Source organism: Cicer arietinum, chromosome 6 (assembly GCF_000331145.2).
Source record: "Cicer arietinum cultivar CDC Frontier isolate Library 1 chromosome 6, Cicar.CDCFrontier_v2.0, whole genome shotgun sequence".
Lineage (NCBI taxonomy): Eukaryota > Viridiplantae > Streptophyta > Magnoliopsida > Fabales > Fabaceae > Cicer > Cicer arietinum.
In genome coordinates, this window is record NC_021165.2 from 13,857,386 (window position 1) to 13,876,306 (window position 18,921).

The 18,921-nt window shown below is 30.5% G+C and overlaps 3 protein-coding genes across 7 annotated transcripts in view; 2 read left to right on the top strand and 1 right to left on the bottom strand.

Moving 5' to 3' along the window:
* Positions 1-1,865: 1,865 nt before the first annotated feature.
* UGT78K4 (anthocyanidin 3-O-glucosyltransferase 7) lies at positions 1,866-3,457 on the top strand. Its single transcript, XM_004504806.4, has one exon. It carries the CDS (start codon positions 1,931-1,933, stop codon positions 3,293-3,295), a length of 1,365 nt encoding a protein of 454 aa, XP_004504863.1. The 5' UTR covers positions 1,866-1,930; the 3' UTR covers positions 3,296-3,457.
* An 8,671-nt stretch (positions 3,458-12,128) lies between these two features.
* Positions 12,129-14,795, top strand: LOC101489536 (uncharacterized). Of its 5 annotated transcripts, none has more exons than XM_073370535.1 (7): positions 12,129-12,281; positions 12,382-12,408; positions 12,531-12,626; positions 13,174-13,414; positions 13,550-13,621; positions 13,677-13,763; positions 14,032-14,795. In XM_073370535.1, exons 1-7 carry the CDS (start codon positions 12,223-12,225, stop codon positions 14,572-14,574), a joined length of 1,125 nt encoding a protein of 374 aa, XP_073226636.1. In that variant the 5' UTR covers positions 12,129-12,222; the 3' UTR covers positions 14,575-14,795. The 5 variants fall into 5 exon arrangements, with proteins under 5 accessions (XP_073226636.1, XP_073226637.1, XP_004504864.1 ...); XM_073370536.1 differs by having other exon boundaries at positions 12,547-12,626; XM_004504807.3 differs by having other exon boundaries at positions 12,130-12,281; positions 12,531-12,653.
* A 1,842-nt stretch (positions 14,796-16,637) lies between these two features.
* LOC101490310 (methylmalonate-semialdehyde dehydrogenase [acylating], mitochondrial) overlaps positions 16,638-18,921 on the bottom strand; it is a 6,548-nt gene continuing 4,264 nt past the window's right edge. Inside the window, exons 12-19 of the mRNA XM_004504810.4 lie at positions 18,635-18,725; positions 18,369-18,449; positions 18,141-18,218; positions 17,991-18,026; positions 17,733-17,776; positions 17,571-17,649; positions 16,998-17,088; positions 16,638-16,864 (exon numbers count right to left, since the gene is read on the bottom strand). Coding sequence (XP_004504867.1) covers positions 16,752-16,864; positions 16,998-17,088; positions 17,571-17,649; positions 17,733-17,776; positions 17,991-18,026; positions 18,141-18,218; positions 18,369-18,449; positions 18,635-18,725 — 613 coding nt within the window. The 3' untranslated portion in view covers positions 16,638-16,751. The remainder of the gene's footprint in view (positions 16,865-16,997; positions 17,089-17,570; positions 17,650-17,732; positions 17,777-17,990; positions 18,027-18,140; positions 18,219-18,368; positions 18,450-18,634; positions 18,726-18,921) is intronic.

Here is an 18,921-nt window from a genome sequence, read left to right on the forward strand (position 1 = left end):
CCCCCCAACATAAAAATTTTGTTGTAAAATACCTAAAATACCCCTAAAAAAAACAGTAAAACTCAAAATAACAAAAAATTCAAACACTTTACCCCCACACTGAAAAATCCGGAAAAGTAAGTTTTCGGAAAATTTAGTTTTTACCGGAAATTTCAAGAGGATTGAAATTTCCGGTAGTTCAAAATACATACCGGAAATTTCAAAAACGAAATTTCCGGGAATTTACAACTACCGGATTTTTCAAATTTCCGGTTTGCCTCCCGGAAATTTCGTTTTTGAAATTTCCGGTATGTATTTTGAACTACCGGAAATTTCAATCCTCTTGAAATTTCCGGTAAAAACTAATTTTTCCGAAAACTTACTTTTCCGGATTTTTCAATGTGGGGGTAAAGTGTTTGAATTTTTTCTTATTTTGACTTTTACTGTTTTTTTTAGGGTTATTTTGGGTATTTTACAACAAAAATTTTATGTTGGGAGGGTATAAGTTTAAATGGGGGGTACAATAGCCAATTTTCCTCTGTAGATAGTTAAGGCAGGCTCCAGCCCGGTAGGCCCATGGACTGTTTTTTATAAAACATAAAATATTGAAAAATCTAATATGAAAATAACTCTTACAGTCCTCCATAATTTGTCATTTCTCCGATTTGAATTGAAATCTCTTCATTAGTTACGATAATATTTACCATCATTTCTTGTAAGATAAAAAAGAAAAGCTTTATATTAAATGTCTCACATTGTAATGTGTATATTTATTAAAAATATGGTTATTTATACAAATATTTAATATAAAGTACTAAGAATTTAATTGTCATGTACTATCAGTTTTAATAAATTTACATGGTGGAATTTTTTTTACATGAACATTATATATAAATTAAATTCAAATACTGATATATTAAGATTAAAATGTATTTGTATCTCATTTATTATTTATTTGCCATGACATCTAAAATAAAATATTTAGTTCATAGTGTTAGATTTGAAGGTGAGGAGTGATGAAGTTGTTAAATTTTTTTTTTTTGAAACGGTTAAAATTAGCAATTAATTGTTATGTTATCATTTCCTTTCTTTGTCTAGATTTAAATTCAGATTCTCCTATTCATTAACCTTTTAACTCAAACCAATTAAACTATCTATCAATCCAGCTCAGTAAATACAAAATTCATTCCCAAGGTAGAAGATGTTTTGTACAATGGACATCAATAAACACAAATTTCAGTACTACTTCGAAAAACATTAACAGAAAATCAAGCATATAATTTTTTGAAGAAGCAGGGGATAGACAAGGTAACCGTGAGAGCAGCTCCACATCTGAAAAAGTATCTATCGTCGCCTCCTCCTTCTTTTGCTTACGCTTCGGTTGTGGTTCATTTCATACCTAGTTAGACTTCAAGACAACTTTAATATGACAACAACTACTGAGGATAACGCAATTGTCGTCCCAACATTTATCTATTTGTCAATTATTTCAATTCAATACACTTCTTTTCAATTGTATTATCTAGTTAATAATTTGGTAAAAGTAATATTTTCTATTTTTAAGTGTGAAATGATAAATAAGTGGAATATTTTTTGCTGATTATAGTTTATTATATGATTTATAATGAAAGTCGAACTCATGAGTTTATTAGAATACCAAAATTGCATGCATGTAATGCTAGCATATCAATGTCTAGTTATTATAACTCATCACTTAGTAGTAAATTGCAAGTGCAACTAATTTCAAATATGTGAGAATGGTGGTTGGAATTTCAAGTACCACGCATCCAACATTATTTTCAGAAAAATGTAGTTGGCACTTTCCATCCATTAATTATGTACAATTGAAGTTACCATATTTTTCCAATAAATCCCCCCTCGTTTAGTCATTCTCTTCAACCCAAAAAAAAAATAATTTTACTTCTTTGTTTTTCTGCCACTTTCACAAACAATGTCAAATTCCAATGAAAACAAGAAACACATTGCAGTGTTTCCTTTCCCCTTCAGCAGCCACCTTTTACCTCTCTTAACCCTCACAATCAATCTAGCTCATGAATCTCCAAACTCTCACTTCTCATTCATAAGCACACAAAAAACCAACCAAACCCTCTTCTCAAAAACAAACATACCAAAAAACATCAAACACTACAATGTAAGTGATGGAATCCCAAAGGGTGATGAACTACTTCCCGGTAGTGAAGTGACCTTTTATCTCCAAACAGGTCCAGAGAATTTCCAAAATGGTATAGACTTAGCAGTTGCAGAGTCAAAAAAACCAATCACTTGCATTATAGCAGATGCTTTCGTGACACCAACGTTTGATGTTGCTAAAACCTTAAATGTTCCATGGATTCCTGTTTGGATTCCAATGTCATGCTCACTCTCTGTCCATTTTCATGGTGACATAATACGTGCACATTGTTCTGTAAACGATGTAAACAGAACATTGGATTTTCTACCTGGTTTATCAGTGCTACGCGTTGAAGATTTGCCGCATGATATTCTCATGACAGGAACTGAGAAAGAAAATGTTCTTACAAGAGCACTTGATTCACTTTCAAAGATTCTACCTGAAGCTAAAACAGTAGTTGTGAGTTTCTTTGAGGAATTAGACTTACCACTTTTTGTTGAAGACATTAGAACTAAGTTAAAATCCATGCTTTACGTTCCACTTTTTAATTTGAAACCAAAAACAACACCACAAAATGAAATAGATGAAAGTGGGTGCATTTCATTTTTGGAGGTGCAGAAAGCAAAATCATTGCAAGTTGTGTATGTTAGTTTTGGAACCACTGTTGTGGAACCACCTGAACATGAGATTGTGGCATTAGCTGAGGCATTAGAAGAATATGGATTTCCATTTATTTGGTCTTTGAAAGAGAATCTAAGGAATCTGTTGCCAAATGGGTTTGTTGAGAGGACAAGTACACGTGGCAAAGTTTTGGGTTGGGTGCCACAAAGTAGAATTTTAGGACATGGTTCAATAGGTGCTTTTGTGAGTCAAGGTGGGTGTAACTCTATGCTTGAGGGAATTTCAAATGGGGTGCCTATGATATTTAGGCCTTATTTTGCTGATCAAGGGATTAATGCAAGATTGGCAGTGGATGTGTGGGAGGTTGGTGTGATAATTGAAGGTAGGGTGTTTAGTAAAAATGGTTTGCTTAAGAGCTTGGATTTGATTCTTGTTCAACAAGAAGGGAAAAGGTTTAGAGAAAATGCTTTGAAGATGAAGAAGATTCTTGAAGAAGCTAATGGACCTAAAGGCCGTGCAACACACGATTTTAAGAAACTTGTGGAATTGGTTTCAAGCTCTTGAGCTACCTACCATAAGCCATGGAACTATGCTTGTCATTGCATCTACCTATATGTTATACATTAAATAACAAACATAATGTATTTCTCTTTTACGTATTGCACGGTTGTGCTATGTGTGTTGTATTTCTTTTTAATAATATAAAATTATCAAAATTATGGTTGATATTATTTTTAATTATAGGTTGTCAAAATATACATTAGTTGATAGCTATAAATATATTCACATGTTGAGATTCAAGTTTAAAAATGAGATATCCACTTTTTCACATTTAAAAGGTATGAGTCTAATCACTAGAGTACTTATAAAAAAATGAATATTTAAGTTATATATATGTAATTAATGCTATCAATTTTAGAAATATGTGCATTTAATGTATAGATGTTTGACAACATATTTCTCTCTTAATCTAGTTGCATTAGTGTTTTAGGACCAACTTTTTTAAAATCACGCCTTTCAATCATTTTTACCTAAATTAGTTATTTATGTTGAAAGTATAATTCATAAATATAGTTAGAGGTTGTTAGAAAGCTGTTAGAAGTTGATAAAAATAGTTAAGGAGCTTAATAGTTTGTTATCAATTTACTGTAGCAAGTGTTTGTTTTAAATAGCAAGTGCAAGCTCTCTAATTTCTTGCACAAAACAAAGTAATAATAGAAGTTTTGATTCTTTCGGCACACTTAATCCTCTAAACTCAAATCAACCAAATAAGTGTTCTAACAATTTCTACATATATTTAATTTTTTTGGTAGCAGTTTGGTAAATACTCAATTTATTTTAATTTTTTAAGAACAAAAATTGCTGACAAAAATACCTTACACTACAAGAAAAATAGGATTTAGCGTCGGCCCAAAGCCGGCGCTAATAGGGCAAAAGCCGACACTAACGTCGATTTAGCGTCGGGGTCGGACCTAGGCTAAAACAGTCGAAGCTAATTATTAGCGTCGGACAAATACCATTCGACGCTATATTAGCGTCGGCTGACGCTATGTGTAAAATTGAAACATCCGGCGCTAAAAATGTCATTTGCCACGTCAGCTGGGGAAAAATAGTTGCGTCGGATGGCCGACACTAAGGTCAACAAACAGTAGTCAACAAACGTCAATTGTATTTATAAAGTAGCGTCAGACAAGCCGACGCTAAGTTCAAATTTATTTAATTTTTTATTTTTAATTTTATAGCCCCTGCTTAATTTTATTTTTTTAACAATATAATTGATTGCTAATAAACATTAAAAGTCATTCATTGACAATATAATAAACGCACCACAGTATTAAATAACATAACAAAATATCATGTGTTCTGAAACTACAAAATAACAAATAGTATCGAATAACAACTTTAACAAAGTTACTTAATACATAATTGTTAACCAATTACTACAAAAAGTAAGCATAACTATGACATTAAGGTTCGTCCAGCGACACGTCGTCCAAATTATGATCGTAATGAGGATGCGAAGGAGGATAACTCGCAGTAGATGATCCACCAGCTGATTGATGGTGCAAAGCGTCAATTTTATCTCCAAAAAATTGCTTTAATGCATCAAAATCATTCTCTAACTTCTTTGAACGCTCCCTAGCCTCTTCGGCGACCTTAGTAGCCACTTGAGCTTGGGCCACTGCATCCTGAGCAATTTGTTCAGCTCTAATTCTAGTTGCCTTCTCCGCTTCTAAAGACATCCCAGTCATAGCATTAGAAGGATTATGAGAATGTTGTGTAAGTGATACACACCCCTGTCGGACATTAATGGACAAGTCTCTCATACCATAAACTCGACCACGAGTGCGACCCCCTACAGATTCAGTCCATAACTTAAGTATTGTCCCTCCATCTACCTCTTTACCACTTTCTTCACTTGTTTCGCCAATTTGTGTTTGTACTTCCTCCATTTTTTTTAAATGTTCCCTGATAAATGAAATAAATTAATAATGTAATATATGATCAAATTTCTAAAATAAATTAAACAAACAAGTGTATAATAAAGGGATTGCTCTTCTAGGTATAAATGACATCATATTATTTTTTGGTTGATTTGTAATATAAAGAATTTGCATAAAGAATTTACATAAATAAAGAACATACATAGGTAGATTTTGCGCGACTATCAACCCAAGCGCCATTTTTTCTCTTGTGGGTTGTCAAAAATAACTCATCTGAAAGTAAATCTCTTTGAAGGTTATTGCTCTACAAATAAAATCAAGATTATTGGATCACAACTCATAATTAGAAATCATAACATTAAATTGTATTAATTTTAAGTAAATGTAAATTTAATACATACGAGCTCAATCGCAACATCAATATGAGCCTTGCGGCCTGAAGTGTGGACAACCCCGCCTCTTGTTGAAGCTCGATTGGTCTTATTTTGGTTGAAGATGTTCTTGAATGATGTACCGTCCCAATATGCTTGAAGACCAGTCCAAGCTTCCTCACCTATCCAACTAGGTCGAGTCCCTTTTTTCCTCACCTTTGTAAGCATATCTGATAGTCTTTTAACGGCCTTTTGTTCAAACAGACGTTTCACAATATTATTATGACAAGGATCCCACGATACCTTCTCCTGGGAATAACAAAAAGTATATATGTACTAACTACTATCAACAAAACATATTACACAATTCTCCCTATATATGCTAGAAAAATGAATTGAACATATAATTATATTCAAAGGCTTACCGCAAACTTTTCAAACCAATCTTGTCTAATTATGTCAGTGGTTGCACTCCAACCATAGATAGGCTCACGTAATTGTTTTTGTATGACATACCTAATGGCATCTGCAACTACGTTGCTAGGAGTGAGTATGCATTAATGTATTGAAGAAATAAAGTATTATATAAATAATATGTGTCTATACTTATGCTTCTAATATTAAGAAAATAAACAATTGTTGTAACTTACCCTTTACCATAAGGTCGTATAATGAATTTTCCATTATCATCTCTCACAGGCACGGATAGTGAAGGTTGGAGATCATCACATTCTAAATGACGATTATTACTTAAATTTGTGGTCGGCAACAAATTGAATGACTTGAAATAATGAGAACAAAAATAAGTTGTCTCGCGTTGTATATAAGCGCATATGAAGCCTTCAACCCTAGCCTTGTTTGTCACTGTCCGCTTTGAGATTCCCATACATCTGCACATTTAATTATTAAATGTCTATTAAGTAAGTTATAATAAACCTAGTAATCTGTTAAAAAATCAACCACAAAAGTTACCTTTCAAATGGATACATCCACCGGTAATGTAATGGACCACCTAACATTGCTTCATAGGCAAGATGTATTGTAAGATGCTGCATTGAGTCGAAGAAACCTGGTAGAAAAATCCTTTTTAACTTGCATATGATAATTGAAATGTTATCATTCAACTTAACTAAGTCATCCAACCTCAATGTATTGCAACAAAGATCCTTGAAGAATCGACTTAGCTCGGTTAATGGTTTCCAAACAAATTATGGCAAGGAATGAAATGCAATTGGGAGTAAACATTCCATGAAAACATGACAGTCATGACTCTTCATCCCATGTATCGTACCCTTCTCAACATCGGCACACCTAGCAAGGTTTGAAGCATAACCATAAGGAATTCTCAAATCCTTAAGCCATTTACAAACCAACTTGGCATCTGATGATGTCAAAGTGTAATTTGCCTTTGGGTAGACCATAGGTGAGGAAGAAAACTTAGTTATAATATATAATTCATATATAATATAGTTGATTCAAATTATATATATTGTCTAATAATGAAATTAACTAACTTTTATATCAAAATCACTGTCATTTGCATTTCTAAATATTATTATGCTTATCACTATTAAACTTGTCATCAAATTCACTATCATTTACACTTCAGATCTACACTTACAACACAAAATCTGGATAACTCTAGTGAAACTCAGAGCTACACTTACACTTTTAAGCATGCTTGTATACGAAACTCTGATGAACACTTCATTTCTCTTACAGATATGGAACTGTTCGCGTGACGAAGGTAATTGCATATAGTCACGTTGTTATTGCATTTTATGAATTAGTCCTCACCTTTCGATGAAAACTTGTGCAATTTATATTATTTTTCACCATGTTCATTCATTAATATTCATTGTCTTCTTAAATTTGGACATTTTTTAAGATCAGATTTCCTAGAAATCAATTTTTTAACCTTTGAGTTAACTTTCGCACCAAAGAAGTGTCAAATTTTAAGAGTTTTGGCTATTTGATCATTGTATTGTAACAAGGCAAGCCTGTCCTGTAGCATGTATTTTGATTTTTTTAGTGTATTTCTTGAACTGATAAACCTAAATCATTCTTTATTGTTGCTATGCATTACTAGTTCTAGTATTAAAACTGTTGATTGTAGTGAGCTTAAATTAACACATGGATGCTCGTTTGTGGTTAAGGATTAAATTAAACTCGATAACTAACGAACCCCTTGAATTGATTGCTTTAAAATCACAATTTTCAATTCTGTTTGTGTTTATTTCATTGTTAAACATAACTCCCCCAAACCTTATAGTTTTCTTTCTTAATTTGGTATAATTTCAAAGTTGGTCAGTCAAGAAACAGTTCGCGTTAACACTTTTGCAGAAAAAGGTCAAACAGGTCAATAACTTCATTAAGTCTTTCTATATGAAGAATATTTTATGCCTGATAAAATTCATTCATTTTGCACTACAGTTCTTGTCAATGAAACTTGCTTATGTGAATCCTATGTTCTATGACTTGGCAGCAGACCTAGACACTTTCTTGGGTAGACCAGAGGTGAGGAAGAAAACTTAGTGACAATATATAATTCATATATAATATAGTTGATTCAAATGATATATATTGTCTAATAATGAAATTAACTAACTTTTATATCAAAATCACTGCCATCTGCATTTCTAATCAAGATAGAAACATTGTTGCAGCATGTATGCATGATAATTCATAGCAAAATTCACAACACTAGAGCATAGGAAATAACATATCAGAAGATAAAAGTATTGATACTAAAAAACTAAAGCATGATCCATTCCAGTGACCCCAAGATGTTAATCTGACTGCATTACACAATACCTACTTGTTTAGATCGAATGAACAACAACAATAAGGCTTAACGTTAAGAGGAATCCACAAGTCACTCACTAGAGCTCAACTCGTTTTTCCGACCCCAATCTCCCCAAAAAAATCACCCAATGTGTCATCAAATCTGTTTACCCAATGTGCCATAAAACCTAAACAATAATACACAACTAAGAGTGAGACAACGACACTTACCTTGAGAATCGACCACAGACGACAGCGCGACGGGGACATTGACCGGCGACTCTGAGATTGATGGTGTCGGAGTTCGAGAGGGGGACGGTGAACGACTCTAAGAGTGAAGGTGACAGGTTCGATAAGTCACATGTTGGGCGGCGATACTCACGACATTTAGAGGAATGAGATTCAGTGATGGATTCAAGTGTGAGAGAAGGGTTCAACACTTAGGGATTTAGAGAAGAACTCAAAACTTAGGGATTCAGAGAGAATTGTTCTTTTAAAACCCAAACATTTTAATTTTACGATATGATTTTATAAATAATATTAAAAAAATTTAAAAATACCCTAGCGTCGGCCCATCTGACGCTACATATTAAAATAAAAATTATAAAATTAAATTAATAAACTAGCGTCTGTTTTATTTTACGTAGTGTCGGCTACTCTGACGCTAATCGTCAATAAAATTGAAACATGAAATTTGGTGCCTTAGCATCGGTCTAGCCGACGCTAAACCGACTCTAAGTAGCGTCGAAGTCGGGGGCGGACGCTAATAGTGGCAGCTAAAATGCAATTTTCTAGTAGTGTTAATTAAATACTAAAATTTTATAAAGAAAAATATTTAGTGGACACTCGTATGGATAAGTACACATTGAAAGAGAAATAAATAAAATAGAATGATGTAATATATTGATGATATAATAAAAAAATAGAGATATACAGATAATGAGAATGAGTGTTGAAGTTAAATTGTCAAAATCGACGGTTTAAGTAAACTCGACTCGTAGAATCTAACAAGTTAATTTCATAATAAAATAATATTTATATATATGATATCATTTGTACCACTCTCTTCAAATGTGGAGCTTATTTTATATTGATTAGTTTATATGAGGCATGACATGATATATTGGAGGAAGGTTAAAGTTTGTCGGATTTGTATTTGAAATTGAAAGTTTTGTGAATATAAAAATAAGGTAGACAAAAACAATATTGAGTTGATTGTTTATTTTTAAGAATAAGTATATAAATTGGTATTTTTAAGTTGTCTTTTTTTTTTGAGTTGCCGATGTTGTTTATTGGATAGTTGTGATTTTTTTTATTTTTTTTGTAGGTACTATGTTTTTATTTTAATCTATATTTCTTATTGTTCTCTCTTTCTTTATCCAACAAATAGAGATTACATGTTTCTGCTTTCACATTGTCCTCAAGGATATATAAGAGTCTCCCCAAGGATATGTAAGAGGAAAAACAAAATAGACGAGTAAATTGGATTAATATATCCATCTTTGCCTTTAAAAAAAAAAAGAAGAGTAAATTGCAAAAAAATAAAATTGATGTGTCTTTCACCATGTATTAGTAGTAATGTCATTTGTATTACAGTGAAGATACAATTTCTTAGTATTTTTTTATTCTATGTTTTTTTTATAATTAAAATAATGGCTGTAAAATCTACGTCTCTTGAAAATATTGTTATTTACATTCAAAATGATTGAATTTTTAATTTGCTATCTTTTATTTATTTATTATATTCACATGCAATTCCCATCCTGATTTTTCTTTCAAGTCAACAAATTCACGTGGACAAATTTTTAAAATTTCAAAGATTTATCCAGACCACCTTGATTTTGATTTTCTAAAAAAAGTTTTAATCTAGAATTAAAAAGAAAAAGCTTTATCTTCCACATAGAATTTCGATCTTTGAATTTTTGCATCATGTCATTTTTTTTTATCATGGACTTATAAAATTCTGAATCTTTTTCATAAGAGAAAAACATATGCTCTTTTAACTCATGAAATTGCAGCATTCTAACTACTCCAACTTGATGTAAGTCTAAGTTCAACTTTTTTATAATCCAATGGACTTTGTATTGAAGTCCAATTGGTAAATGACAAGTTTTGCCATATATCAATCTATAGGGTGACATTCCCAAATCTATACAATAGAAATAATTTAGTAATTATTATCTTTTTATATTATTTTGTTTTTGTTTATTTATTAATACTTATGTTAGATGTTTTTATTTTTCTATTATAATGAGAAATTCAATCACAAAAGATAAAGTGTGTTTGTCCTGGAATTTTTTATTTGGTATATTTGTTGATTTTTTTTAACAAGATAAATTATTGTAAACAATATTTTTTTTCAAATGTTTTAATTTTTAATTTTAGTCCAATGGGCTCTGTATTGAAGTCCAATTGGTAAATGGGAAAGCTTTGCCATATTCCAAACTATAGGGTGAATTCCCAAATCTATGCAATCGAAATAATTTAGTAATTATTATCTTTTTATATTATTTTGTTTTTGTTTATTTAATAATATTTATGTTAGATATTTTTATTTTTCTATTATGATGTTCAGTCTGTTATGAGTGAGAAATTTTTTTATGAGAAGTTCAATTACAAAGGATAAAGTGTGTTTGGCCTGTAAATTTTGTTGTTGTAATTTTTTAGCAAGATAAATTATTGTAAACAATATTTTTTTTTTCAAATGTTTTATTTTTATTTTTAAAAATAAATAAAATATATCATCATTCAAACACATATTATTTTATGCATCACGTAAATATGCATACTGATATATATGATTTAATAGAAAAGAGTTGAATATTGATCATAGAAAATTATCAATTTTTTGCGATCAATTATAAGAATTTTAAAAGTTATTTATCAATTATCGAAATTAAAAAAAAAAAAAAACAACAACAAATGTTCAATGAGTATTTTTATTTGGAATGCCAATTTCTGCACACTAAATAATACCAATTAATTGATAGTACTTTTATAAGATATTTTTATTGATTTATTTTCTTAAATAAATTCATAAAATATTTTTACTGATTTCTTTTTTTTAAATAAAAGAAATGAAGAGGTGGCTTGAAAAAAATCTGCTTTAATATTTTTTTAAAGAAAAAAAACAAAATATAGATAAAAAATTCCGATAATAAGTTGTATTTAAAAATTAAAATAATAAAAAACTGGTTATATTGAAAAGGAAAAAACATAATTAAATTATAAAAAATAAATTAAAAAGTGACAAAAAAAAATTATTGATTTTAGGAAGATTAATATCTCTCATTAAGTGAAAAATGTAAAATTTGTCAAAGAAAGAAACTTACAATATTATACTGTATAGATAATAATACTTAATCACCAAAATTTAGATATTCAATTAACAAATAAAAAATAAATTAAAGAAGAACCAGGAGAAAAAATTAAAAAAAGAATAAGTAGAAATGTTACTATTAACAGAAAGATTAAAATAGATAACTACTCCAATTAAATGACAAATGTCATACTTGCCATTAAATTAAGTTTATTATAAAGTAAGATAGATTATAACCAACAAAGTGGATTCATATATTGATTATCATTATAAGTAAAAATTAACAAACTTTTAATTCATTTAATGTTAGTAATACTAATATATTTTTATTTTAATAAAAAATATTTAATATCAGTGGTTGAATGTTAACATTTAAATAACATTAATTTTATGTATGAATGCTGCTTGATTATCCTACTTTCCACCCAGCAACTAATTATTTATAGTACTTGATTATGACTTACGCACCAAAACTGACTTTTCCTTTTCCTTGTCTTTTACTTTTACTAGTTGATTGTTTCTACTTCCTCTTTTTCTTCACTCAATTGTGAATTCTGAATTGTGACTTTCAACATGACTTCTTCCTTCTTTCTCATCAATCTCGCTTTCAAATGCCTTCATCATTTCGCATGGTATCTATGCCTTCATCTTTCTCATTTCTTTTACTTAATCACTTTTTTTTTATAAACCTTTCACACATATTCTTCTTTTTTTTCTTCTTCTCTTTTCTAGGCCTCTTCTAGCTCTGGGGTATCCTCTGTAAGTTCTTCCTCATGTATATTTTGTGTACTGATAAAGTTTCTACCTTTTAAATTTACATTATTGTATAACTTTTGTTTTGTTATGCTCTTTTTGTGTGTGTGATTACGGTTTTTGAACAGGTGTGCTTCCGTACAGGCAATCGAGACTGAATCATATGCACAAACTAAGGATTTGATCTCATATTGGATACTTCTTTCATTAATATACCTCTTTGAGTATGCTTTTATGACCCTTCTTCTATGGTAATTTCTTTGCCCTCAAATATTGAAAGAGCTAGCCTAGTTTACAATAATAACAATAAGAATTGACCAACTTCATTTACTTTCACTGATAATTACTACCTCATTGAGCTTGTGGGAGAAACCAATAAATGCAGTGCCAAAATTTTAATAGTGATTAGGGTATGAAATTCCTTTTTTGTTCAATAAGAAATGAAATGTTACTCTGCATTGGATAAAGACTCATAATTTAGTGATAAGTGTGAAAGTCGTTCAAGCTGAGGGCGAAGCGCCCTAAGACACCGCACAGGAACAATATTGCGCCCCCTACGACACGGTTCAGGAACAATCTTGTAAACTGAACTAAAATATTTAAACACAAGTTGTACAATGTAAATCCTAAGTTTTAAATAGAAAGGAACTGTGGTTGCTCTGCAATCAGAGATGTCGGCTCAATTTGTCGTACTATGTGATTAAATTGTTGTTCTACACTTCAAAAACCAATTCATGGAGTTGTTGATTTCATTCCCATGTTTGACATTAGGTTTCACCTCTGGCCGTACATTAAGCTAATGATCATCTTCTGGCTCATCATACCGGACTTTGGACGAGCTTCTTATGTTTATAATAACCTTATTCGCTCCATGAAACCGCAAATAGTCACATGGAGGTTAAATAATTTCTGGAGGAAGTGTTTTGTTGAGAAAGACGACTTCTTGCTGCATGCAGAGAGGTTTATGAAAGAGAATGGAACTGAAGCCTTAGAGAAACTCATTGCTAGCAAGGTGAACAGCTAAAAATGTCCAAATACTATAACTTTACAACAATTATTTAGGGAGGAAAAGAAAGCATGTGCATGTCCATTTATCTGCATTGGCAATTATTTTTTTTAGCTAACTCTTCTGTTTTTGGTATTGAAGAACACAATGTGTAGGCATGATGCAGAAGCAACAAATGAAATCATAGCTACTGATAAAAAAGAAATGCTTAAGGTAAATTTTTTTATGTTAAGTCAGTTGTGAAATTAATGAGGGGGCTTATTTGCAGACAAATGGAGAAAGACTCCAAACAGACCACAAAGATATCAAAGATTCGGAGGCTATTGAGAAAAAAGAAATTACAGCAACCAAACATGTAAGGCTTCATTAATATTCACACAAAATAGAAATCTCCCAAAGACAAATTAAAATTTTAGACTTGAAGCATACTAAGAGTTCATTTGTGACTGAAAGGTTTAGGCTTACAGGTACATATATACATTGTGTGGATGTGGTCATGGTTTTTGTTGGGGTGGAAACAAATGTCATGACTTTAGACTAATTATGTTTTTAGTTGAGGTGTTTATGCATTTTCATCTAAAACCTAAATATTGTTGCAATCTCTGCTAATATTGAATATGCAGAATATTCCTGTGATGTCTAACGTTATGCCAACTCAAAACGCATCATCAGCCATAGCAGAAACCAAACGAATAGTGGGGAGGGACACAGCTGGTGGAGAGCTTCTTACACAGAAGGAAGTGCAGAAAGAGTGGACTTGTGCCTTATGTTTGGTAACAACGACGAGTGCGAAGACCTTGAATTCCCACCTTAATGGGAAGAAACACAAAGCTACTATCGAAGCTTTGAAAGCAAATAAGCAACCTGCTCCACAGAAGATGAAAATCTGTCAGTCCAAAGAGGAGTGGAAACAGAAGAAAGTTAGCAACAAGATAAATTCCAATGGAAAGAATGGAGATGGCAATACTGTTAACATAGGATTGAAGGGAACAGTAGTGATGAATCATAAGGTGCAAAAACCGCAAAGCCTGCAGGAGGCTGTTACTGTTAGGTTGAATGATTCACAACTAATATGTGGAGTCTGTAAAGTTGTACTTCATAGTGAGGCCAACGCCATCTCTCACATAAATGGGAAGAAGCACTTGGCTAAAATGCAAAGTAGATAGTTTAAATAACCTTAGAGGCATTGGCATTGCTTGAAAGTTCAAAGGGATTGAATTGGCCAATGTAGCAAACTTCTTGACTCATGTTGATATATCAGGTGTGCATTACATTGCTGCATGTGTAAATGGAAATTCTTAAGTGTTTTGAAAGCATTTGCACGAAAAACATTTATTTTGAATTTTAATTAGTCACAACTGAATTGTTAATCCACCTTTTTTGGTCATCTGGTCTGCGATTGCTTCTCCTTTTTTGCAGCTTCGGTATGATTAACTTTTATAGATGAAAATATAAAGAGAGGATGGTGTTCTAGTTTAAGGAAAGAAAAACCATAATTCCGTAGAAATGGTTAGGATATAATAATTTAAATTCTCATTTAATTCTTTTTTTTTTAATTAAATTTTTGAAATGTAGCCCAACTTTTAAAATTTAATATTATTATTTGTAAGAATGCTTAATAATATCATGGCTAATTAAAAATCAAATATTATTATTAAAAACAAAATTTATTCAAATGCTAATTGATTTGATAATATCCTTATAATTTTTATAATTTATTCTAAATTAGTTCAAAGAAAACTTTATTTAAAATATAATCTTATGCTCCCTATAAGAAAAAATAATTAAAAGTGTTTTAATGCATTTTTTTTATTAAAAGTGCCTTTATGCATTAAATTATGTATACCCACTTATATGATATATGAACGTGAGAGGATAAGAGTATAAAAAATTTATATTTATGAAAAAAAATAACTATACATTTTTCTATTTTTTTGTTGTTGAATTATTTGTCATTTAGTGATATTCTAATTAATGTTTCAAGATAACTTATTTGTATTTAACAAAATTTATATTGAATTGGATTACATAAAATATCTAATCTAATAACATTAATATTTACCGATGGAGATTGTTATAAAAAAAAAACATTGTCGATTGAATGATATCATAAAGAAAATAGTTATTTATATTATAAATAAATAGGAATTTGTTATTATTGTTATAATTGTAAAAACTTTCTTCTAAACTATTCAACCATTAAAAAAAACACCTTCAATTTAATGCATTATTTTATTGATTATTGAAATACCTAATTTTGGTTAGATGTTTACATTTTGGAGATGAATTTTGAAAAGATATCACATAAGTATGTTTATGTGAGAATACATTAGATACATTATATTAGCCCTTAATATGTGTTAATAAATAAATAGATATTAATATGTATTACTAAATAGACATACTGATAGATAAATATATTAAAATTTAATAAATTATTTCAATTTAAATAACATATTGAAAGATCAATCTTAAAAATAACATGTTGAAAATAAAACATGTAATAATATATTTTAAATTCAAAATTTTATCTTGCAATTTTTTTTTGAATAACGTATATTTGATTGAATTAAATAACATTTATTAGGTTAAAGAATAGAATTCATTGTTTTTATAATGAGTATAAAATTCGTTGTTCATGCATGAGAGATTGCAAAAAATATTTAGAAACATAATACATTTTTGAGTCTTTGCTCTTTGCTGGGCAATTAATATTAGAATATTTTGCATATAAATTTCTCACTGTCTCTCGTATAAATTTAGACTTTGCTTTTTTAACTACTCTTTTGGGATGATCTTCACTGTCTCTCGTATGAATTTCTATAAAGTTAAAAATATTTCCAGCAAGATTCAAACAAAACAAATGACTGATTCAAATAAAATTTTCGAAATCTAATAAAATTGTGTCAATAATTTTGAATTAATTGTTGGAGAATGGTTCCCTAAGAATCACCTCTTAACTTTAGTTTTTTTCTAGAAAACCTTAATAATCTATATAAAATAATCTTAAAAAACTTGTTTTTTTGGTAAAAAAATTAAATTTATGTGTGCAAACCCACACATGGTCCGTTCCTAGCTTATATACATTATGCGGTCATGATTTTTTTTTTTTTTGGAAACAAATGTCATGATTTTAGGCTAATTATGTTTTTATTTGAGGTGTTTATGCATTTTCATCTAAAACCTAAATATTGTCCCAATTTCTATCTAATATTGTCGCAATCTCTGGTAATATTGAATATGCAGGACATTTTATTGAAAAGTACAAAGCTACCTATAACATTTTATTGAAAAAGTACAAAGCTTCCAAACAGAAAAAATTATACACAAGGCTGTATGACGATCAAGATTTTTGAGAGGTTGGCATTGCCATGTTAACCTTGCTACCGCCAACTGCTTCCTTCCACTGCTGAGTTATTGTTTTGATCTGTGTATAAAAGTTAACCCCTGCTTTGCCTATAATTCAACAATGCATAATGTAAGTTTTAAATCAAACAGTATAGTCTATATCATAAGAAAAATAATACTCTTAAACAATGTAAGTGATAAATGATTGCAGATGAGCCAGACTTTGAAGAAATCACTCTACCATAGAAATTGAGATCGCCAGCAAATGACGCCTTGTTGCCAGTAAATGAAAAAAATGGCAAGGGAACTGGAATGGGAACGTTGATGCCAACCTGGTCCAAGATCGATCATGAGTATCACTATCAAATAAAATTTTCTAAGTGATAGAGAGAATCTAGTCCATGTTAAAATAAAATGTGATTGGTTGACAAATAACACCCCAATGCATATACTGGTGTTAAGATTTCATATTAGATCTAATTCATCTTTACAAAATCGATTTGTAAAGTCAAAGTGTCACTTCGTATAAATTATTTACGTCCAACACTATTGGACTTAATACGTGGATAATTTGGCCGGTGACCCAAATGGATAAACTCTGATACCAAATGAAGTTTTCATATTGGTCTTAATTCATCTTTACAAAATCGACTTGTAATGTAAAGACTGAGGAATGTCTTTCTTTATAAAATATTTTTCAGGTTTTATCTATTTTCAATGTGAGACTTGAGTTTTTCTCAAAATTTATCAACATTTTATTTATGTTTTTCCCAGAGAAAATGCAGAACTGAACTTCTGACTTCGGTAACATTACCTGTCCGGCCTCGATCTCAGTCTGAAATTTCCTTGCAGCAACACCAGAAGTAGTAAATATAGAAGCACCATTTCCATACCTGTTGAAAATGTTATGAGTAAGAAATTTATATATAGCAGTTTAACAAAAGACAATGACAACAGCCGTGTGTTAAATAAATACTTGTTTTTGTTGATAATATTTATGGCCTCTTCCAAACTATCAGCCTGAAGATAAAAAACAAAACAAAAAAACACTATATCAGCATCTAACACAACTCTGTGTCTCATCTGGATGAGGAAAAAAGTCTGTCTAGAAATAATTAACCTTCAAGTGGTTGGTTCATTGCTTCTAATCAGGAAATATTTTACCAAGAATTATATTTTTTGTTATTTTTCATATAAAACAATAAGATTCTAAGGATGAAATAAACAGACACACCTCCATGAAAAGAAGAACTGGGCCAAAAATTTCCTCCTGCATGTGCCATGTTAAAGACAGTTAAAATTTAATATACATCTAAATATCAACTCTCTATTCTGAAGGAAATAATTTTTTTAACCTTGAGATTGGAGATTGGTAAGAAAATACCTTGTAGCACTCCATGTCGGCAGTGATATTTGATAAGATGGTAGGGCCAACAAAATTGCCAGATTCATATCCTGGGACCTATTCGTCATGCACATATGAATCATAAGCAATGCTTAAAATTATCCGAACAAAATGCTTAATTATCTCTTATTATGATTTTTTTTGCCTTTTTCTTTAAAAATAATATAGAAGACAGTTGAAAAAGGCATTTGAGGGTATAATAGCTACCACTATATTTCTTCCATCAAGCAGTAGTTTGGCACCACTTTCGACGCCGGATTGAACTAATGTGTGCACCCGCTCCTTTGCCTGTGAAGCAAGTAAGAATATATTGGAAACAAAAATAGCTAAAATATTTTGTACTATTGGGGTGAAAGTGAGATTTAATTGAATTGTCATTGCACTAATTCTTGAATGACATGCTGGAGATTTGTTATTGAAATTTTTAGTTAAAATGCACCATGGAATAAGTAAATGAGGAATAGTAATCTAACCTGTTTGCTGATGACCGGACCAAGATCTGCATCAGGTTCAGTTCCAGCATTTACTTTTAGAGCTTTGGCACTCTCTAGGATTTTAGATTCCCTGCACAAGTATTTTGGAGGATGCAAACATTTAAAATTTCAAGTTCATAATTAAAATCAAATTTCCAAGGCCAAAAGATCAAAAAATTGTAGTCCAATTTTGAAATACAGACCAAGATTTTCTCCAAACAATCTTTTTTTTTTTTAAATGGAAAAACAATATTTATTGGCTATACCAATATTGCAATTAGGGAAAG

Bases quoted from the DNA above. Each gene is read 5' to 3' on its own strand.
- LOC101489536 (XM_004504807.3), top strand. From the start codon at position 12,223: ATGACTTCTTCCTTCTTTCTCATCAATCTCGCTTTCAAATGCCTTCAT. The intron at 12,282-12,381 runs GTATCTATGCCT...TCTCTTTTCTAG, and splicing joins TGCCTTCATCATTTCGCATG to GCCTCTTCTAGCTCTGGGGT. The intron at 13,415-13,549 runs GTGAACAGCTAA...TTGGTATTGAAG, and splicing joins AGAAACTCATTGCTAGCAAG to AACACAATGTGTAGGCATGA.
- UGT78K4 (XM_004504806.4), top strand. From the start codon at position 1,931: ATGTCAAATTCCAATGAAAACAAGAAACACATTGCAGTGTTTCCTTTC.